This window comes from Malania oleifera, chromosome 3, assembly GCF_029873635.1.
Source record: "Malania oleifera isolate guangnan ecotype guangnan chromosome 3, ASM2987363v1, whole genome shotgun sequence".
Lineage (NCBI taxonomy): Eukaryota > Viridiplantae > Streptophyta > Magnoliopsida > Santalales > Ximeniaceae > Malania > Malania oleifera.
Window position 1 is genome coordinate 109,208,268 of NC_080419.1, and position 24,075 is coordinate 109,232,342.

General features: G+C 36.9%; 1 protein-coding gene across 9 annotated transcripts; it reads left to right on the forward strand.

Moving 5' to 3' along the window:
- LOC131151025 (B3 domain-containing protein REM14-like) lies at nucleotides 1-21,424 on the forward strand. Of its 9 annotated transcripts, none has more exons than XM_058102185.1 (9): nucleotides 1-139; nucleotides 243-597; nucleotides 665-744; nucleotides 1,005-1,233; nucleotides 1,845-1,921; nucleotides 2,026-2,293; nucleotides 4,807-4,933; nucleotides 21,097-21,137; nucleotides 21,229-21,424. In XM_058102185.1, exons 1-7 carry the CDS (start codon nucleotides 65-67, stop codon nucleotides 4,899-4,901), a joined length of 1,179 nt encoding a protein of 392 aa, XP_057958168.1. In that variant the 5' UTR covers nucleotides 1-64; the 3' UTR covers nucleotides 4,902-4,933; nucleotides 21,097-21,137; nucleotides 21,229-21,424. The 9 variants fall into 9 exon arrangements, with proteins under 9 accessions (XP_057958168.1, XP_057958170.1, XP_057958171.1 ...); XM_058102187.1 differs by having other exon boundaries at nucleotides 1,848-1,921; XM_058102188.1 differs by having other exon boundaries at nucleotides 674-744.
- The last annotated feature ends 2,651 nt before the right edge of the window (nucleotides 21,425-24,075 follow it).

The following is a 24,075-nucleotide window of genomic DNA, read 5'->3' on the forward strand; positions in this document are numbered from 1 at the left end:
CAAAAACTGAGACAGACGCACAGAACCCTTTCCCTTCCCTTCCCCCTTCCCCTTCCCCTTAGAAATGGAATGTTCAAGAATGCCTTCAACCAATCCTCACTTCTTTATGCCCATTCTTCCTGGTTCCAACAAAGAACTGGTCACTGCCACTCATCTCTCTCTTTCTCTCTCTCTCTGCTTTTCATTTTTACTCTCTGTTTAACAGAAAAAAAATACAATATATATTTGTTTATCTATTGCAGTTGATTCCGTCTTCTTTCATGATCAAGTACTTGTTGGATGACCCTCACGGCGAACATTGCAAGCAAGCTGTCTTGAGAAGCAGCAGCATCGGAAAGCACTGGCCGGTAAAGTTGAACGGCCGACGTCTGGAAGATGGTTGGCCGGAGTTTGCCAGAGACCATAACTTGCAAGTGGGCGATTTCTTGGTGTTCAGACATGAAGGGAACTTGGTGTTTCATATTATGATCTTTGATGCAACTGCCTGCGAGAGGAAATACCGATCGTGTGATCATCATCATGTGAAATTAGAAGATGATGATCAAAGGCAAGAGAAGAATGAAAGTTTCAAACCAGGTCCTCTAAAGGATTTCAGAGGTAAATAATATTTTGCATTATGGTTTCTTCCTTAATGTGGCAATACTTGTTGATTTTGATTTTGAAGGGTCTAAAGATGTCTTGAAGAAGAAGCCAGAGCATCCCTGTTTTTGGGGCACTGTACCGTTTTGTAAGGATCATAGAATGGTGAGTTTTCGCAAAATATTTATTCCTATATATTAAAAAAATCCATGTACAAAATTTTTTTATACCATCTCGCAAGAAAATAACAACCCTTTATCTGATGTATTGCGTAAGTTTTATAGCTACAAAATCACACATGGAGGAATTGTTTTATGAAAGCATTTTTCATCTGTTCAAACTACTAGTTCAAGCATGAACATAGTTTAAATATGGTCATAATTGATTTTTGATATTTGTGATGGATGCTCATATGCTATTTTTAGAGTATACCATCATACTTTGCGAGAGCAAATGGTTTAAGTGGCAAGATGATCCTAATAGGCGAAAAGGGAAAACCATGGCCAGTGGATATATGGCACAGAAAAAGTGACGGCCTAGTTTGTATTAGTCGTGGTTGGTCTGCCTTCCGAGTTGCGAACGGCCTGAAGAGAGGAGACGTACTGATATTTGAGCTGATTGAGAAAGGAGCCATGCCCATTACTAATGTTCATGGTAAGATTTAATTACTTCATGAATATTATCAACCATGTGAACATGATAGTGAGTTGACTTGCAATTATCAACGAGATGAAATTATTGGATTCTTTAACAGGGAGAAAGAATGCCTTGTCTGCTATTATTTGATTTAATAATAGTTAAAAGGCAATAATGGAGCATAGTAAATCCACAAACCTATAGCCTTTGTTTTGGGCAGATTCCTCCATGAAATATCTGCTTTAAAATGCTGCATTCTCTCAATATATCATATCCATGAAGAAAATAAACTTCTTGATTAGCTCCTTTGTGGTTTTCTGTCTGAGGTGTTGCTCTCTTCTTGTAGATGTAGACAATTGTTGAACCACGCTAATTTTTCTCTCTCTTATTTTTATTTTTCTCGAATGATTAATTTTTCTATATCAACATTTCGTTTCTACACACCAGTCACTATCCTTTTGCAGCCTTAATTTCCCTCTAAATATATAAAAAGATGAGGGAATAATTAAGTCATTAGTGATTAATTTATTTACAAAGGATAAGTATATATTTAATATTTCATGACAGTAGAAAATGCAATATTACGATGGATACATTTATTAACTCGTTATTATTACATGTTGTTGGAGAAGTCATCTCTCGCAAGTGCCTTTATCCTTATTTTGTTGAAGCTATGAAGCCGTACAACATCAAGAAGTCTTATTTGGTAAGTTATACATTTATGAACAAATCATAAGATGAATAATAGTAATTAAGTTATATTAATTTTTCATACATAAACAAATTAACGAATGCAATGTTGGGTTGCAGACTATTCCTAAGAAATTTGTAATAGCGAATGATTTATCTCATAAAAATTGTGAGATAATCCTCAGAGATCAACAAGCTAGGTCATGGCCCGCGACATTGATCCATAGAAATAAGGGCCTTGTTTGTATTGAAAATGATTGGAGTAAGTTTACTGTCGCAAATGACATAGAAGTTGGAGACATCTTCGTGGTAGAGCTTGTTAAGGAAGGAACGAAGCTTGTTCTGAACTTCTTTTCATGGAAGGAATTCTTTGCACAATCACTAGAGAGTAAGCATTAGAAAAGTTTTGTTATGTACAAATATGACTAAATAGTCACTGTACTTGTCTTCAATAGGAGACTCAACAAATTAGTTCTTCATATTTTAAGTATGCTACGCTTTTATGTAATAGACCTATCGTAACTGAGAAAGGGGAATTGGCTAGCTTGATATGTAATATTTGACACTTGTTTGGTTTGTGGTGGTTATAGAATAGGAATGATATTTATTTTTAGAACATGAATTACGTTTCTCCCATTCAAGCTTGGTATTTAAAACATGAATTTAAGTTTGTGAGGGTTTTAAATAAAATATTATAAAAAAGTTGTATGGAAAATTAATTTCATTTAAATCTACACTAACCTAAATTTGGTGTTTTAAGAAACAACCTTAGGTCAATTATCGCACTTGTTTTAACACTTGTATTAGATTGTTTGAATTTGAGATTTTTTTATTAGATATTTTTATTATTATTTTTATTTGAGCTAAACTCACTTCAATTTTGCAGGAAGTATCTTTTAAATTCACACAAGTTTACTCCAAGCTTGTTAAGAAATATGAATATACAAAAATTGAGAAATTAAAACTACTCATGTTTTAGATAGAGAACAACATTTCCATCCTCTCTTTTACAAAACATTTATAAAAGGGTATAGATGAACTCTAAAATATTTTAAGATACAAGTGATCAGGAAAGGGAGTTATAATCCCAACCTCTTTTTTCCTAATCCCTACATTACCCTATATAGCTTAAAATGTCTTTTGCTTAATTACTCTGATCCCAACAATTTAGTCGATCGAACTACTAGTTCAAAACTGTCTTGGTCGACCGAACCATAGAAAATGGTCAACCAAACTTGCCTTGGTCGACTAAACCTCGAAGGGTTCAAAATCGCCTTGATATAGTCGACCAAATCTCCAATTCAAAATGGTCAGGGTCAACCAAACATAATAATATGGTTGACCGTTTCTTAAATATGGTTGACCGAGACCTCTCGGTTTGGCAAATTTTTATCAGGGCTAATTTTCATTAAACTCAATTAAACAATTTTCAAAATACCTTTGATGTCCTCAATGACTATACTTTTTGCCCAACTCTATATATACCCATTCATTTGTTATAATTAGGAAGTGATTAACATATATATGCAAAATTTTTCTTTGAAAATTTATTGTACTAAATCTTTCATACTTCCATTTTTTACAAAATATAATGCAAAATATCCTTCTCATACTCATTTAAATTACATATCTTTGAGAGAGATTATTTTTGTGGGTATTCATTTATTCTCTTTGCAAGCTAACAACTCTCTCATACTTGCATTTGTTGATTGTTGATTTTGGAGAGTAGTTTAAAGTTTTTCCCATGATCTTTTACTTAAAATATTAGATTGGGAAAAACTCTTCGTTGACTTTAGAACTTGCATCCTTATTGCTTATTGCAAGTTTCATAAGCTTGCTTTGTGTTTTGATTAAATCATTTCTAGCAAGCTTAAACCCTAATATCCTTTGTGCTTGATATTTGGAAAATATTTCTTGGGATGTTTGCTTAGGGTTCTGGAGATGTTTTGAATATCATATTACAAATACATTATCTTAAAATCAAATGTCTCACTCTAACATACACATATTGACATACATATTGTTGAGAGTTAATACATTGGTTAATGAAATCTTACTTGAGCATTAATTCCTTATCATCTGTGAGTACATTAGTTGTATTGTGCATAGTGGTACATATCTGTTTGTGTAGAAACATTTGAATTATACGCAAAAATTGTTATCATCTGTTGTATTCCAGGTAAGGTCTGAGGGGGTATTGATTTAGACCGTAAGGATCAGGTTGTAAAGGTTGAGGTTAGCCCTGATAATTTGACTTGGTGTTGTAAACTGTGCTGCTCTACCCGTTAAGTAAGCATTAGTGGTAATCCTCTTGCTTGTGAGCTTGAGGCGGGGACGTAGACAGTATTGGCCGAACCTCGATAACATTTCTTGTGCTTGATTTTAATTTTCGCAATTTAAATTTCAGCACTTGAATGTTTGTGTTTAATTGTTTGAATAATTGATTGAGTTTATGATTATATAGAAAGACCCTAGATTTGTATAATACTATTTGTGAAATTTGAATTAACCTAGGAAGAAGTTTTAAAATTTCAATTCACATTTTTTTGGAAATATACCAATTCCAACAATTGGTATTAGAGTCTCGTTGCATATACTTAAACGTTTTTACAAAAGATCGCAATAACTCTCATTGGTGTATTCCCATCGGAGAGGGACAATCACTTACTAGTCCTCCATTGTTTTGTGGTATTAACTACACTCACTGGAAAATTTGAATGAGCATTTTTATAAAATTTATGGACTGGAGGGTCTCACAAGTGATTGATAAAGGAATTTGTATGCCTGTAATTGAAAATGATTATAATGTAATGCATGCAAATTTACATGCTATGAATTTACTATATTGCGCTTTAGATTCTAATATTTTGCTTGAGTTTATGGCATGTACAAATGTGAAAGAGATTTGGGTTGAGTTGGAAAAGAGATATGAAGATACCCAGGATAAGGAGACCTTACTCCAGAAGTGTCACACTCAAATAATCAGAATGTGGTAAATCATGGGGTAATTGCATTAGTAGAAGTAGAGGTATATGACTCTATCTCTACCACTATTGATGATTCTTATGTTGACTTCTATGATACGTCATATGCTAAATCATCTGTTGAAAACACTGATAATGGTGCATGTGATGATTCTGGTGAAGAATATTGCTATATATCATATAATGAATCATCTGATATTCCATGTGATAAATATGTTGACAAAGCATGCATTGATTCATATGATTGCTATAGAAATACATCTTGTACTGAATCATGCAATGAGTCAAATGATAATGGCATGCCCTTTAGCAAAGAACTAGAACATACGTTATCGCTTCTAGTTCATATGTCTAAATAGAAACCAATTTTGAAAAATGAAAATAAGATAGTGGCAAATCAACGGAGAGAATTGAAAGAATATTATGCCACTCTTGAAAAGAAAAAGATTAAAAAAATCTTGAAAATTATCTGCTTGAAAGAAGTAATGGATGATTGCTCTAGCATAACACCCTTAAGAGCTAAAAGAAAGAAATTCTTTAATAAGGGTCCATATTTTATATCCCATAGTCTTAAAATTTCTCATGCCTCATCTAGAGAAAATAGAACAAATAAGCAAACTCCCTCACATGCATATGAAGCTTGCTTACTTAGTAAAATGAAAAGGCACGCGTGGTTTGCTTATTTACTTAGAAGTGGCTGAGGCTTAGATAGGAAGATGATATGGGTTGTCATGATGGCGAATCTCGTAGGGCCAAAGGATAATCGAATCTCTATGGGAATTGCATAAATGTTCTTAAATTCATCCTAGGTCTTGGGATTAGGATTAGTGGTGACTAGAAAGCTTGGGAAGTAATTTGGCTTAGAAATTATTCCAATAGATCCCAACTTACTTGAAAAGTCATAAGTTATTTTTTGTAAAGCAAGAAATAAGTCAAAATCAGGTCGAAATTGCAGAATTGACTGAGTTCGGTCGACCATATGTGTATGCTTAGATGAGTTTGGTCGACTGTACCATTGACTTTGACCTATTCGGTCGACAATCTTGTTTATGCTTAAGATCTTCGGTCAAACGAACCCACTTTGGTCTACTGATAGTCGACCGTACATGAAACCGAATGTCACTCGGTCGACCATCCACTTCAAGTACGAAATCATTCGGTTGACCGAACCTTGGAAACTGAAATGTCACATACAATTTCGGTCAACCATTCCCTGCTGCGGTTGACCGTCCTGACTCATTTTATATAGGAATTTTAATGTTTCGATCGACCGAACCCTAATTGGGTTGACCAAACCTTGCGAGTTTATATATATATATATCCCCACACTGAGAAGTTCATTTTCACGTCCAAAAACTCAAGATTTCCTCTGTTTTCCAGTCTCCTTATAAACCCTCCTTCATACCTACTAAAAGGCCTTTAATATTCCATCATGGCTAGGGCAAATGAGCAAGTTGATGTTTAGGAAGTTGAGACCACGTAGGATAGCTAGTTTATTTTAGAGCGGGCAAGGACGAGATACGTAAGGGAGTTCCGGCCCAAAGAAGTTATCTTAGGTAAAGTCCTCGATCTCACCTTCATGGAAAATCATTTTAGAAATGTACTGGACATGTTTAGATATCAGGGCTGGGATGCATTCATGTCCTACCAACCCAAAGGGCACTATCCTACTTTTTTCAGACTATTTTATGCTAATTTGGGCAATGATGAGAATGGGTGCTACTCTAGGGTCTTAGATATTGATGTTAGATTTGATGATGAGTACTTGTCATGTGGTGTCTAGATGTAGTATCCTCCTGGATAAATGAACATGAGTTCACTATTGAAAAATTTTCAAACCTTGTCATGATTGGCCCTGATGTAAACCCCAATCACCCTCTAGACTATAGGTCCTTCAGTTTAGAGGCTAAAGTAGTTCATCATTTGATAACCTATAATATTCTGCCTAAGGCTGGGTCCAGGGTACATGTTTCCTATTTAGATTGCTTTGTCATGTGGTGTCTTTTCACTAGAAGGAAACTAGACCGGCCATGCTTGATGATGAAATGGATGCTTGCTAAGACTGCTGGGCGTAGGATTATCATGCCATATGGGGTATACTAAACTTACTGTTTAGGAGGATTGAAGTTACCCGATCAAACTATGCCCTGCTTAAGAGAAGGAGGAATGCAGAGATATGTTCTCCTTAGTCACCTTGAGGCTTATGAGATATGAGTTGGTCGGTAATATGTGGATGCCTACAACTGGTAGGAGACAGGCTGATCAGCAGGAAGTACCACAGGAACTGCCACCACAGCCTACATAGCCGTCAAATGCAGATTTGATGGCAGCCATCACAGGACTCACCAGTTCCTTTGCTGAGTATAAGGATTCCTAGTTCCAGATCACACAGTTCATATAGACAGATATCAGGGAGTTGGCTTCGTCATCTAGTGCTCAGCACACAGCTCTTCTGAATGAGTTTAGGGAATTTTCGATCACTTCAGAGTATAGGTACAGGGAGTTGGAGAGGCTCATGGTTGTGAATTTCAATAAGCTAAATGATCATATTCATGAGTTGCATGAGGATGGCGAGGAGTAGATGGACATTGCCAGAGATAGGGAAGACTTCTTTGATGATGGGGGTGGCGCAGAGGCCTAGAGAGAGCATCATGGAGATATTTGTTTTTCGTATCTCTTTTTTTTGCCTACTTTTTATCTTGGTCTGTATAACTAAACATCATACATTTTTCTTTTCATCGATTGCACTGCACTTTCACCCATTATCTATTTTGCACATCTGATGGTTGGGTAATTATTGATAGCTACCGTTGATGGTAAATCTGGTAATGTTGATGACTTTTTTATTTGATCATGCTTCGATTATCATTGTTGTTTATATTTTACCGTTTATATCTGGAACACCACCTGAATGGTTGATGCAGTGATGTGTAATACAGGTGCATATTTGTATGATTTTTATGACATGCAGGTTTGAGAAATGTCCATTTTACAGATGACGTGCTGTCGAAATTTCGACAGAAATTTTTCTAAAATAAAACTATATATAAATATGATTATGATAAAATCAATGATAAAATCTTTTTGAAAGGATAAGTGAAAACAAAACAAATATCAAATTTCATTCTTACATAATCATCAGATATTTAGGGGAGCAAGAATAGTTGCTTATACTACTTAGCGTGCTTAATGAAAATAATCTTGTTTAGTATAAGCAAATTTACTTCATCTAAGATAGATCTCAAATTGACAGGGGGAGCTTTTGAAATAAAACTTTTTACCATGTTTGCGCTAACTAATATTCTTAAGCTTAGATGATCATTGAAATGTATTGTGGCATACACTTGATTGTTACGTTTTTTATTGAACACCTTAAGTGGAAAATATAATACTTGCCATGTAGATTTTGATCTTCCCATATGATCTTACATGTGATTGTTAAATCTTTAGAATCATTGTTGTTATGCCTTTCTGATCATATTTTGTGTGTGCCTAAATGAGATACCAGAAAAACTGTGCTTGCATATTCTTTAAAGCTTTTATTTCAGCAAGCTCTGCCCCCAGTACTTCTTGATGATATCACAAGGAGAATACACACACACACACACACACACATATACACACACACACACATAGATATTTATATATTTACAGTTGTATCTAGCAAGAAATGGTTGAACATTGAATATACTCTTTGTTTCTTGCTTATGTGTCAAATTACTATACCCAATCTTTTAAAATCAAAAGGAGGAGTTATATATTCAAAATAGTAAATCAAAAAGGGGGAGTGTTTTTTAGGGGAAGAATCATTCAAGCAAAATGAATATTTTTAGAAAAGGGGGCTACCATTCTCAAGCTAAGAATTCTTTTACAGTCATCACACATTCTTCTTAGTTTAACCCTTTTGCTGATGTCAAAAGAGGGAGAAGTTTTATTGAGCGAAATGCATGAGTGCTTGTATTTGACAACTAAGACTAAATGCAAATGGTTTTGAAATGTCTTATGTCTTATTTTTCTGAATATGCCTGAACTAAATCATTGATTATTGATTATCTTTTTACGGTATGCATATTCTTAGGAGGAGTCTTTTCAGGCTGGACCTATTTTGTTCATGCATGTTTGTCATCATAAAAAAGAGAGAGATTGCTGACTTTCTGAGTTCGATATTTGTTTTGATGCTGACGAAACATGGTGAACTTATGTGTGTATTTAGCATGTGAACAAGTCCATAATTGAGATCACACATAAGGGATAGGGAGATTAGAGGTCAAGACGAATAATACGCATATACCTAGCTTACTCCATAAAGTGAAGAGTAAGGAGATTGAAGACATTTATTTTTATTGTAATTGCATTTAGTTTCTAGATCTATAATAATGATCTGTAATATTTGCATGTCATCCATGATAGAGTATATGCTCAAAGGCCTTAGAATGACCATATGAATCATCACCTATATAGCCTAAAATGCCTTATGCTTAATTACTCTGAGTTGATGAAACATTGAGGCCAAAATAGGGCTTAAATACACATTTTAAGTGGTTTCAGTCGATCGAACCCAAAGCTATATAGAAGCTTTGGTCGACCGAACTTACTAGAGTCAACTTGTTGACTATTCGGTTAACCATTCTGAAATGAACTTGCACTCCACGGTCGACTGAACTGACACATGGTTGATTCCCAACAACTTGGTCGATCGAACCACTAGTTCAAAACTGATTTGGTCGATCGAACCTTAGAAAATGGTCAATCGAACCTACCTTGGTCGACCAAACCTCGAAGGGTTTGAAATCACCTTGATACGGTCGACCAAATCTCTAGTTCAAAATGGCCACGGTTGACCAAACTCAATAATATGGTCAACCGAAACCTCTTGGTTTGACAAATTTTTACCACAGTAAATGTGGGTTAATTTTCATTCAACTCAATTAAACAATTTTGAAAATACTCTTGATGTTCCCAACGGTTATATTTTTACCCAACTCTATATATGCCATTTCATTTGTTATAATTAGTAAATGATTAGCATATAGATTAGCAAAATTTTTCTTAGAAAATTTATTGTACTAAATCTTTCATACTCTTATTTTTTACAAAGCATATTGCAAAATCTTCTTTTCATAGTCATTTAAATTACATAGTTTTGAGAGAGAGATTATTTTTGTGGGTATTCATTTATTCTCTTTGCAAGCTAACAACTCTCCCATACTTGCACTTGTTGATCGTTGATTTTGGAGAGTAGCTTTGTGATGCCCCGATTTTTCATACCAATTTTTTTTTTCGTATAAACTACACATATTAGCTGGATCAACCATTGATACCATAATGCATAACCCGACTTGCAAGTGGGTACCGGGTATACATCATACGCACATACATAATCCTAATAGTGGAAGTCATTTCATATTCACATATACATCCCACAGCGAATACACATACCAGAGTACAAAACCATCCATAAATACAAGTCTAATACAAAACCTCTAGGGAAACCAAACCTCCCTAGCTCAAAATACTCACCTTGGCTATTCAGGGTATCTGCTTCCCTCTATCTCGGAGCTCTATCACTAAGTCTATCTCGGTTTCTTGAAATATTTAAGTGATTGGGTGAGACACATATTAGTAAAACAGAATAAATTATCTACAGTGTGTGGCAATATTAAATTCATTATATCATAACATATAAGCATACCAATGTTAATATTTTCTAAGAAAATATACCTTTTCACATTTATCATCATACAGATATACAAGATAAGCTTTCAAAAGCTTTTACTTTAATTTCCAAAATCATTCAATATAACCTAAATTTATCAGCGAAGTTCTTGAGAATAGGGAAGTTTACCCACCCATACAAGCAGCTTCCTTCTATCTTGGTATCGTTTCCAGTCTAACTCGATTAACTCGGGTTCAGTTATAACTGATATTTATCAAAGCACTCACCTTACTCAACAAACTCTCAGGCGGTGTGTTTTACTTCGCTTTAATTATTTATTAACTCACACTATTCATTTCTCATTTCATTATTGTTCCCATTTTCATGTTCATTTCCATTCTTATTTCTTTTCCATTTTCCATTTTCATTTTCCATTCCCTTTTACTTTCCATTTCTATATCTTGCTTATGAGTGTCACCATATTGATGTATCTGTGTCTGTACTCATGGCTGTCTTGAGGATTTCGCTCCACGTCATGCTTCCTCCCATAAATAAGGTTGTGTGATCCGAAAGCTGGACCTAATCGCAGCTGGCCAACCCAGTTAGGTCAAATGTTACCATATATATCATGTCAGTAGTACGATTGGCTGGCCAAAGCCCTGATCCAGACTCAAGGGGCACAATAACTCTACTATATGGCTTAACCTACTGCCACGCCACACGCTCCACGAGCCCATGTGGTTGTACTGCTCCACTGACAACGGTACCATGTTCTCCTTATCATAACCCATCATTAGAGTTTCCATATTCTTCCATCAAGGTTTTCATCATCACATACCAACAATCATTATGTGGTATTGACATTTCATCCATTACATGTCTGTATTCCTCGTGCAAAATTTCACTTTTCATTTCTCACAATTTAATATTCATATTGTAGAATTAACGTGCAATTTTCACATTTCACATATTTACATTTCCCATAATCATATTTCACATTTTCATATTGTAGAATTAATATTACAATATTTTCATTTCCCATATTCACATTTCTTATCATCATGTTTCACATGTTCACATTTCTCATATTTATATTGCAGAATTTTGCATTACAATATACACATTTCAAAATCAGTATTTTCAACACATTTTATCATATATACATCTCTTTTCACAAATATTCAGTATTTCTCAAAACATATTCACATATTTCACATTTCCTCATTTTCTCAGAAAATATCTTTTTTGCATATTTTACTTTCATCATTTTCGCATAATTCAATTCTTATATCATAACACATTTTCATATAACATATTTCATATCTTATCACAGTTTAAACATTTCTCAACACAATTCATATGACACACAAATTTCATCTAATATTTATATTATAAATAAATTTTAGGTAAAATATCATATATACCATTTTCACATATTTTTCAACCCATAATTTTCATAAAAATACTGTTATAATTTATTCCTCTTACCTAACTTACTGAGATGCTCGCAATTTAATCCAAACCTATACCCAGGGTGTTCCCAATTCAACACCCTGAAATTTATATTTTTCTAAACTAAATTTCAGTATTATTCCATCTACTACACTTTTATCAGTTCAAAAATACCGAATATCTTATAAAATTTAAAATAACCAACTTACCCAGATTTTGGGATGATACCTAAGTTGGCCTAACCAACGAACTATTCTAGCAAACTTGAAGAGAATCATCCAAGGAGTAGCGTGAAGGCTGCTGATCGTTGAATCGGTGAAGAACGAAGTCGGAAATCTAGATAGAAGGTAGAGGAGACGATTTAGAGAGAGAGAGAGAGAGAGAGAGAGAGAGAGAGAGAGAGAGAGAGAGAGAGAGAGAATGACTGCAAGAAAATTTCGTTGAAATCCCGAGGTTGGTGTATTTATAAAATGCAGATTCATCGACGAGACACGTTACCTCGTCAACGAGTCTATGAAAGAAGTTCGTCGATGAACTTGTAATCCTCGTCGATGAAATTTAGGTTCCGCTGAACCCCTTTCGGTAAGTTCTCGTCGACAAGACACGAGTCCACGTCGACGAGATCCTACTAAGTCCCTTTAGAAAAATCCTTTTCTATTTTTTCTTTTATTTACTTAATTTCTATAATTTTTCGGGTCTCTACATTTTTCCCTCCTTATAAAATTCCGTTATCAAAATTTACTATTTGTATTGAACACCATCTTTTGTGTAAAAATCGGCTACTTATTTTATTACTTACCCTCACTTGTGGCGGAGGAATATCGTGGTTACAAAGGGGTTGTGGGAGATTACAACCATTGATATAAAATTCTCCTCAAAACCATTAAAATCTAAACACTACCTAATCTATACTATACAAATTAAATTACAAATCTTAACCCTGATTCCCGTCGAACAGGTGCGGATATCTCTGGTGCATCTGCTCCTCTAACTCCTAAGAAACTTCATCTACTGCATGGTTGTGCCACAAAACTTTACCAACGGTATACTTTTTGTACGTAGTTCCTATTCTTTTTCAATCCAAAATCAGCACCGGCGCTTCTTCATAAGATAAAGCATCACTGAGCTCCAGTGGCTCATATTTGATCACATGGGAGGGGTTTGAGATGTATTTCCTCAGCATCGAAATGTGAAATACATCATGGATTCTAGACAAAGTAGGTGGCAGAGCCAACTTATAAGCAATTGGACCCATTCTCTCCAGAATCTCGAATGACCAAATATATCTAGGGCTTAGCTTACCCTTCCTCCCGAATCTCATAACACCTTTCAATGGTGCCACTTTTAAGAACACATGAACCCTGGTGTCAAACTTCAACTCTCGCTAATAAGTATCGGCATAACTTTTCTGCTGGCTTTGCGCTGCACTGATTCTATCTCTGATGAGTCTAACTTTATCCTGAGTTTGCCATATCAGCTCTGGCCCCAATATCTGTCTCTCACCAATATCATCCCAATATAATGGGGATCGGCGCCTCCTGCCATATAATGTCTCAAATGGTGCCATCCCAATATTTGCCTGATATTTTGTTATTATATGCAAGCTTGACTAATGGTATAAACCACAACCAACTGCTTCCAAAGTCCAGCACGTATGCTCGTAGCATATCCTCCATTATCTGTGTCATCCTCTCTGTATGTCCATCTGTCTAAGGATGAAATGCAGTGCTGAACGACAACTGAGGACCCATGACCTCTTGCAAACTCCTCCAGAAACGAGATGTGAACCGTGGGTCTTGATATGAAACTATGGACACAGGCACACCATGCATTCTCACTATCTCCTGAATATACAACTCTACCAATCAGTTTAAGGAGTAGTTAACTTTGATAGACATGAGTCTTCGTAAGTCGATCCACCACTACCCAAATGACATCCTGTCCATGAAGTGCCGATGGTAATCCGGTGACAAAATTCATCACTATATGCTCCTATTTCCACTCAAGAATATATAGTGGTTACAATGATCTCGCCGGTCTCTGATGCTCAGCTTTCACCTGTTGGCATGTCAAGCACTATGCTACAAATTCCGCAATCTCTTTTTTCATTTCACTCCACCAAAACGAATCTCGAAGATCCTTATACATTTTAGTACTACTAGGATGTACCATATACAAGGATCAGTGCGCTTCCTCCAAAATCACTTTCTTAATCTCAAGATCGGCAGGTACACATAAACTGGTACGGAATCTCAAGGTCTCATCATCTGAGATACTGAAATCTTCCTCTAGACCATCCTGTACTTTCTCTATCAGCTCTACCAATTCTGCATCACTCCTTTGTGCCACTTTAATTCTTTCCTGTAGAGTCGGTTGCAACACTAGATTGAAATTAAATGCCTGATGATCACCCTCTACGAGTTCTATCCCCATTCTTTCTAGATCCATCTGAATCGAGTGCTGGATCTCCACTGCAAATACTGATACACCCACGAATTTTCGGCTTAAGGCATCAGCTGCCACATTAACCTTTCCTAGGTGGTAACTGATGGTGTAGTCGTAATCTTTTATTAGTTCTAATCATCTCCTTTGCCTCATGTCAACTCTTTTTGTATGATTTATGATCAGTAAAAAATTCACACCTACCCCCATAAAGATAATGTCGCCAAATCTTTAGTGCGTACACTACCGCTGTTAGCTCCAAATCATGGGTAAGATAATTCTTCTCATATTCTTTCAATTGATGTGAGGCATATGCTGTAACTCTCCCCTATTGCATCAAAATACAGCCAAGCCCTTTATGCAATGCATCACTGTAAATCACAAAACCCTCCAAACCTGAAAAAATCGTCAAACATAGGTGCAGTGATGAGTTGCTGCTTCAGCTCCTAGAAGCTCTACTAACATTCATCTGACCATTCAAACTTTACCCTTTTCCTGGTCAACCTAACCCTCAACGAATCTGCTGTAGTATCCAACCAATCCCAAAAAACTTATAATTTCCTGCACATTCTTTGGTCGTATCCAATCTACTACCGCCTCGATCTTACTCGGGTCTACTGAGATACCACCATTGGAAATCACATCTCCAAGAAAGGTAACCTACTTTAGCCAGAATTCGCACTTCTTAAATTTCGCAATCAGTTTCCTTTCCCTCGGTATTTGAAGTACTATCCTCAGATGTTCCTCGTGCTCCTCTAGTCTCTTTGAATACACCAGTATACTGTCAATAAATACCACCACAAATTGATCTAGATACTAGTGAAATACCCTGTTCATCAAATCTATAAACACCGCAGGAGCATTTATCAACCCAAACGGCATAACCAAGAATTCGTAATGGCCATAACGAGTCCTAAATGCCGTCTTAGGATCATCCTCTGCTCTGACTTTTACTTGATGATACCTAGATTGTAAATCTATCTCTGAGAAAACTTGTGTCCGTTGCAGCTGATCAAATAAATCATCGATGCGAGGAAGCAGGTACTTATTCTTGATAGTCACTTTATTAATTTCACGGTAGTTGATGCACATTCTCATCGACCCATCTTTCTTTTTCACAAATAATACCAGTGCTCCCCAGGGCGACATGCTGGGCCGAATAAATCCCCTATCCAACAGTTCTTACAACTGATCCTTTAATTCTTTTAATTCTGTCGATACCATTCTATACGACGCTTTTGAAATTGGTGCTGTCCCTAACACTAAATCAATAGAAAACTCAACATCATGATCAAGAGGTAGTCCAGACAAATCCTCGGGAAAGACATAAGGAAAATTCCCACTATCGGGATATCCTCCATCCTCAATTCACCCTCTGGTACCGCCTTTACACAGGCCACAAAACCCTGACAACCATCTAATAGCAATCCCCTCACCTGAATGGCAGATAACAACTGTGGTGGAGTATGCACACAAGACCCCACAAATTGATACTCCTATCCTCATGGAGGTCTGAACACTACCTCCATCTACTGAAAATCTATACTAATAGTGAGCAGCTAGCCAGTCCATACCCAGTATCACGTCGAACCCATGCATATCCAAGACAACTAGATCAACCATTAAAATCCTCCCGTGATATACACTGGACAATTGCTAAGTACTTTATCACATATCCCCACAACCCCTGTTGGCGTAGCCTTTGACAAAATGATACCCAACCGCTGTGTTTTTAACCCATAAAATTTAATATACTCCTGGGCGATAAAAGAATGCGTCGCCCCCAAATCAAATAAAGTAGTAGCTGTAAATGACAGAATTGAAACTGTACCAGTCACCACATCTCCTGCAGTCTCTACATCCCCTGGTGTCAATGTGTAGACTTGAGTTGGGGCAATATTCCTCTACTATCTGTCATGAGGTGCCTGATGACCTCCTCTGTACGGTCTTGGAGCATGCATTGTCGCTGGCGGTGCATGACAATCCCTCGCCATATGTCCCGGTTGATAACACCGATAGCAAACTATCTCCTTGAGCCAACATTCACTCAAGTGTCTCCTATAACATGTTTGACAAGGAGGGGGCACCTGACCGTCTTGTACAGCTCAACCTCTCACTATCTGTCTCCGTCCACCTCTGCTGTCCTGCCTCCTCCATGGTCCCCGACTAGACCTTGCCTGAACATCTAAAGACACATACCTCTTTCCTTGACCTTGCACTGCGGTGCCTCTCTAAAGGCCACCCTCAATCATGGCAGCTCTGTCTACCACCTCTGCAAATGTCTGAACCCAAAAGCCTATAACCTGCTCGAATAGATTCTGCCTTAGACCCTCCTTAAATTTTCTCGCATTCCTTTTCTCGTCAAGTATCAAATACGAAGCAAATCGAGATAGCTCGACAAACCTCGCCGCATATTGCTGTATTGTCATCGGTTCCTGCGTCAGATGCAGAAACTCTGCCGCCTTTGCACTCCGAACAGTAGCGGGAAAATACTTCTCGAAAAACATCTCCCTGAAACGACTCTACGTCACCGCTACAGGGTCCGGTCTATGCTCCTCCAACAACCTTGATGATCTCCACTAGTATTTTGCTTTCCCTATCAGCTTAAACATCGCGAATAGAACTTTCTACTCATCTGTACATGGCAACATTGCCAGCATATCCTCTATGTCCTGGAACCAATTCTCAGCTACCAGTGGGTCAACTCCTTTATAAAATGACGGGAGTCTTATCCGCGTGAACTGCTCAATCGTGTAGCTTCGCTCCCCTGAACCTCTAGTCATCTCAGCCATCACCTGCTGGGTGATACTATGTAATACAACATCTAAATCTCCTTTGCCGATACTGGATGACCCTGCATTATCACTACTCCCTAGATCCATCATGCAAGGGAGGTTTTAGAACTTTATCATCATAACTCACTATCACACCAAGCATACCAAAATCCACAATATATTCCGCTATACACATCTCTTTATTCCCATTTAAGATTCAATCCTACCATACGACGATAGTATCTATGGTTTTCCAGAAGTCGTCACCCTAGGAAAAACACAAACAACCACAGAACTCGTGCTTCCAGGTCTGAAGATAGAACCCTATATTCTAATCCCATCCTCTAACAATCATCTGACCCATATCTCGTTAATATCCATTCCTATACTCTGGTATTGTATTCTGCTATTTACTAAAGTCTGCAGAACCTAGCAAACCTAGACTCTGATACCAAACTGTGACGCCCTGATTTTTTATACCAATTTTTTTCCATATAGACCACACATATCGGCCACGTCAACCACTGATACCATAATACATAACCCGACTCACAAGTGGGTATCGGGTATACATCATACACACATACATAATCCTAATAGCGGAAGTCATTTCTTATTCATATATACATCCCATAGCGAATACACATACTAGAGTACAAAACTATCCATAAATACAAGTTTAATACTAAACCTCTAGGGAAACCAAACCTCCCTAGCTCAAAATACTCACCCTGGCTACTCAGGGTATTTGCTCCCCTCTATCTCAGAGCTCTATCACTGGGTCTATCTCGATTTCCTAAAATATTTAAATGATTGAGTGAGACACATCTCAGTAAGGCGGAATAAATTATCTACAGTGTGTGACAATATGAGATTCATTATATCATAACATATAAGCATACCAGTGTTAGTATTTTCTAAGAAAATATACCCTTTCACATTTATCATCATACAAATATACAAGATAAGCTTTTAAAAGCTTTTACTTTCATTTCCAAAATCATTCAATATAATCCAAATTTACCAGCGAAGTTCCTGAGAATATAGAAGCTTACCCGTTCATACAAGCAGCTTCTCTCTGCCCTGATATCATCTGCAGTCTAAACCGATTAATTCGGGTTCAGTTATAACTGATACTTATTAGAGCACTCACCTTACTCAGCAAGCCTTTAGGCGGTGTATTTTACTTCGCCTTAATTATTTATTAACTCAAACTATTCATTTTATTTCATTATTGTTCCCATTTTCATGTTCATTTCCATTCTCATTTCATTTCCATTTTCCATTTTCATTTTCATTTTCCATTCTCTTTTCCTTTCCATTTCTATATCTAGCTCATGAGTGTTGCCATATTGAGGTATCCGTGTCTGTACTCATGGCTGCCCTGAGGATCTCGCTCCACATCATGCTTCCTCCCATGAATAGGGTAATGCGGCCCGAAAGCTGGGCCTAATCACAGCTGGCCGACCTAGTTAGGTTAAATGTCACCATATATCTCATGTGTGTAGTACGACTAGCCGACCAAAGCCCTGATCCAGACTCATGGAGTACAAAAACTCTACTATATAGCTTAGCTTACTGCCACGCCACACGCTTCATGAGCCCGTGTGGTTGCATTGCTCCACTAGCAACGGTACCGTGCTTTCATTATCATAACTCATCATTAGGGTTTTCATATTCATCCATAAGGGTTTTCACTATCACATACCAACAATCATTATGTGGTATTGACATTTCATCAATCACATGTCTATATTTCCCGTGCGGATCCCCACTTTTCATTTCTCACAATTTAATATTCATATTATAGAATTAACGTGCAATATTCACATTTCACATATTTACATTTCCCATAATCATATTTCACATTTTAATATTGTAGAATTAACATTGCAGTATTTTCATTTCCCATATTCACATTTCTTATCATCATGTTTCACATGTTCACATTCCTCATATTCATATTGTAGAATTTTGCATTGCAATATACACATTTCAAAATCAGTATTCTCAGTACATTTTATCTTATAAACATCTATTTTCACAAATATTCAGTATTTCTCAAAACACATTCACATATTTCACATTTCTTCATTTTCTCTAAAAATACCTTTCGTGCATATTTTACTTTCATCATTTTCCCATAATTCAATTCTCATACCATAACATATTTCAATATCACATATTTCACAGGGTAATTCATTTATCACAATTTAAACATTTCCCAACACAATTCATATGCCACACAAATTTCATATGATATTTATATTATAAATAAATTTCAGGTAAAATATCATATACCATTTTTACATATTTTTCAACCCATAATTTCCATAAAAATACTTCTATAATTTATTCCTCTTACCTAGCTTACTAAGATGCTTGCAATTTAATCCAAACCTACACCCATATTGTTTTGAACTTAACACCTTGAAATTTATATTTTCCCAAACAAAACTTCAGTATTATTCCATCTACTACACTTTCCTCAGTTCAGAAATACCAAATATCTTATAAAATTTAAAATAACCAACTTACCCAGATTTTGGGATGGTGCCCAAGTTGGCCTAACCAATGAATTACTCCAGTAGACTTGAAGAAAATCTTTCCAGGAGTAGCATGATGACTTTCGATAATCGAATCAGAGAAGAATGAAGCAAAAAATCTAGAGAGAAGATAGAGGAGACAATTTTAGAGAGAGAGAGATAGAGAATAGCTGCATGAAAATTTCATCGAAATCCTGAGGTTGGTGTATTTATAAAATGCGGATTCGTCAATTAGACACGTCACCTCGTTGACGAGTCCACGAAGGAAGTTCATTGACGAACTCATAACCCTCGTCAACGAAATTCAGGCTCTACTAAACCCCTCTCGATAAATTCTCATTGACGAGACACGAGTCCACGTCGACAAGCCCAAGAAGGTTGCTCGTCGACGAACGCTCTGCTTTTGTCGACGAGACCTTGCTGAGTCTCGTTAGAAAAATCATTTTCTATCATTTCTTTATTTATTTAATTTTTATAATTCTTTGGGTTTGTACAAGCTTAAAGTTTTTCCTATGATATTTTACTTATAAATATTAGATTGGGAAAAACTCTTCATTGGCTTAAGAACTTGCATCCTTATTGCAAGTTTCATAAGTTTGTTTTGTGTTTTGATAAAATCATTTTTAGCAAGTTTAAACCCTAATATCCTTTGTGCTTGATATTTGGAAAATATTTCTTGGGATGTTTGCTTAGGGTTCTGGAGATGCTTTGAATATTTATATTGCAAATACATTATCTTGAAATCAAAGGTCTCATTCTCACATACACATATTGACATACATATTGTTGAGAGTTAACACATTGGTTAACGAAATCTCACTTGAGTATTAATTCCTTATCATCTGTGAGTGCATTAGTTGTATTGTGCATAGTGATACATATCTGCTTCTGTAGAAACATTTGAATTGTACGCAAAAATTGTTATCATCTGTTGTATTCTAGGCAAGACCTGAGGGGGTGTTGATCTAACCCGTAAGGATCATGTTGTAAAGGTTGAGGTCAATCCTAGTAATTTGACTTGATGTTGTAAACGGTGCCGCTCCACCCGTTAAGTGAACATTAGTGGTAATCCTCTTACTTGTGAGTTTGAGGCGGGAATGTAGGCAGTATTGGCCGAACCCTGATAACATTTCTTGTGCCTCCTTTTAATTGAAGATGATACTTCATTAGCTATTAAATCTATTGGAGATGCTCGTGTTCAAAATGGTACTTTTGTCCTACCTCTTAATAATGTTCTCCATGTTCCTCATCTGAAACATAACTTACTGTCTGTAAGCCAACTCACTGATCATTATCCCTTGAATTGTGAATTTTCTAACATGGGTTTTTGTGTGAAGGAACGGGAGACAGGCCACAAGGTGATGATGTCTCCCACAAGGTGATGATAGGACGGCACAAGGGTGATTTATATGTTATTTCCAGCCCCTATGAATTGCATTTTTCTAATAGATTTAAATCTAGCTCTGCAGAAGTATGGCACCAACGATTAGGACATCCTTAAGTTCTCGCGTTGAAATTGCTTTAGAATGAAGAATTAATCCAAGTTCAAGGAGTCAATAAAATGCGATCAATTTGTGATAGTTGTCAGTTAGGCAAACTTAATAAAATGCCTTTCTCTTGTTTTGATAATTCTAGTTCAAGTATTTTTAATAAAATTCATTGTGATTTATGGGGCCCATCTCCTGTTTTGTCTCTTGGAAAATTTCATTATTATGCATGTTTGGTTGATGATTTCTCTTGTTATACTTGGATCATACCTATGAAAACTAAATCTGAGTTTGTAGGTGCTTACCAAGCCTTTAAACAGTACGTAGCACGCCAATTTGAAAAGAAAAACAAAATCTTTGTGGAGAATTTTTTAATTCAAGGCTTGGTTCTCACTTCCAATCACAAGGCATAATTCATCAAATTTCTTGTCCTCACACCCTAGAGCAAACATGTATGGTTGAGCATCATCATAGAATAATTCGTGAATTGGGTATGACTATACTATTTCACTGTGGTGCTCCATTATACTTATGGGTTGAAGCCTTCACCATTGTTGTGTTTCTTCTTAATTGTCTTCCATATGTTGCTCTTAATCTTGATACCCATTATTTTAAGTTGCATGGTAAGCATCCCACTTACTCCTTTTGTGTGTTTGGAGCTAAATGCTTTCCCTACACTTGGGACACCCATAAAAATAAATTTGATCCAAAGACAATTCCATGTGTTTTTATGGGATAAAGTGACCAACACAAAGGTTACAAATGCTTCCATCCATCTACTCAAAAAATGCTCATCTCTCGACATGTGGCTTTCAATGAGACAAGCTTTCCATTCAAAGAGCCCCGTGGTTGTGACCTTGGCATTCCCTCTGATCAGTGGATAAGTATATTTGACTCATGGATGACTTTGCTTTTTGATCTTAGCTGATTCTTCTATGCCTATAGGGGATACTTCAGCATGTTTATCAACCGATTTGCCCATCCACGATGCTTCACCGATTGCAGCTATTAGACAGTCACTCTCCGTACACACCAACCCACTCGTGACCAATTCAACCTCACACTCCTCCGATAGCTCAGGTGACAACACTATGTTGTCACCTCCTGCCGAATTCCCTCCAAATCCTCCATCATGGACTTGAACACCAATTAGGATGACACACTTCTTGATTCTTCACATTCTGCTTCAACCATTCTCTCCAATACCAATCCTCTTATTGTGCCTTCTTTGTCTCAAGATCCAGCTTCAGCCACTGTTTTTGGTCCTTCTCATTCCGAGTCCCTCGCATCTCAGCCTAACGCATTGCAAACTTTGCCCAAGCCATCTTTGTCACAAAATCATCGAATGGTGACTTGATCTCAACTTGGAATTCACAAACCCAATCCCAAGTATGCTTTGACAATCTTGAGTCAAGAGACTCCCAGGGAACTTCATTCTATTAAATCTGCTCTCAATCATGATGGATGGAGGGCTGCTATGCAAGAGGAGATGGATGCACTTCACCATAATCACACTTGGTAGCTTGTTCCACGTGATCCTACTATGCATGTCATTGGCTCCAAGTGAATCTTTAAGCCGAAACTTAAACCCAATGGTACTCTTGATCAACTCAAAGCTCGTATGGTTGCAAAGGGATATCATCAACTAGATGGCATAGACTACACGGAAACTTTCTCCCTGGTTATCAAGCCCGACACAATTTGTCTTGTCCTCAACATTGCTCTAGTTCATCATTGGGATATCCGACAACTAGATGTTAAGAACGCCTTTCTTCATGGTCTCATTTCCGAAGATATCTATATGGAGCAACCACTCGGCATGGTTGATCCAGCATTTCCTAATCACGTTTGCAAGCTACAGTGAGCACTCTATGGCTTAAAACAAGCCCCGCGTGCTTGGTTTGATCGCTCTAGTGCTTTTCTCCTTCAACATGGTTTCTTTTGTAGCTTAGCTGACCTGTCTCTCTTTGTCTTGCATTCACCTCATGGAACTTTAATTCTTCTATTGCATGTTGATGATATGCTTCTCATAGGTTCAAATCCGCAGCTCTTAGACAACTTTATCCAGACCTTACATACCGAATTTGCCATGAAGGATCTCAGGCCAGTCCACTACTTTCTTGGGATTGAGATTACACATACCACTAACAGACTACATCTCTCACAATCTAACTATGCTCTTACTATTTTTGAAAAAACCCAGATGGTGGATTGCAAGCCTATGAGTACTCCTTTAGAGGCTAAGACTGAGGGTCTTGACAATGATGTTCCACTTGATGATCCCAGCTTCTACCGAGGGATTGTTGGAACCTTATAATACCTAACACTTACTCGCCCTGATCTTTCCTATAGTGTTAATTTTGCTTCACAATACATGCATGCACCCACTATTGCACATCTTAAAATGGTGTGTAGAATTTTGCGGTACAGCAAAGGGACTATTTCTCTTGGTCTCAATTTTACTTCTCACAATACACTTGATGTCTATGCTTTTTCTGATGCAGATTGGGCAAGCTGTATTACTACTCGACGCTCCACGACCGGATATTGTACCTTTCTTGGTTATAATCCCATCTCCTGGTGTGCAAAAAAATAGAATACCATTTCCCGCTACAGCACTGAAGCGGAATATAGAGCGATGGCCCACACTACTGCTGAACTTAGATGGCTCACATTCATTCTCAAAGACCTTAGAGTTTATTAACCAGCCTCTTGTGTTGTTTTGTGACAATCTTAGTGCTCTTCACATGATAGTCAACCCAGTTGTCCACGCACAAAGCAAGCACATCGAGTTAGATTATCACTTTGTGCGTGAACGGGTTGTGCTTG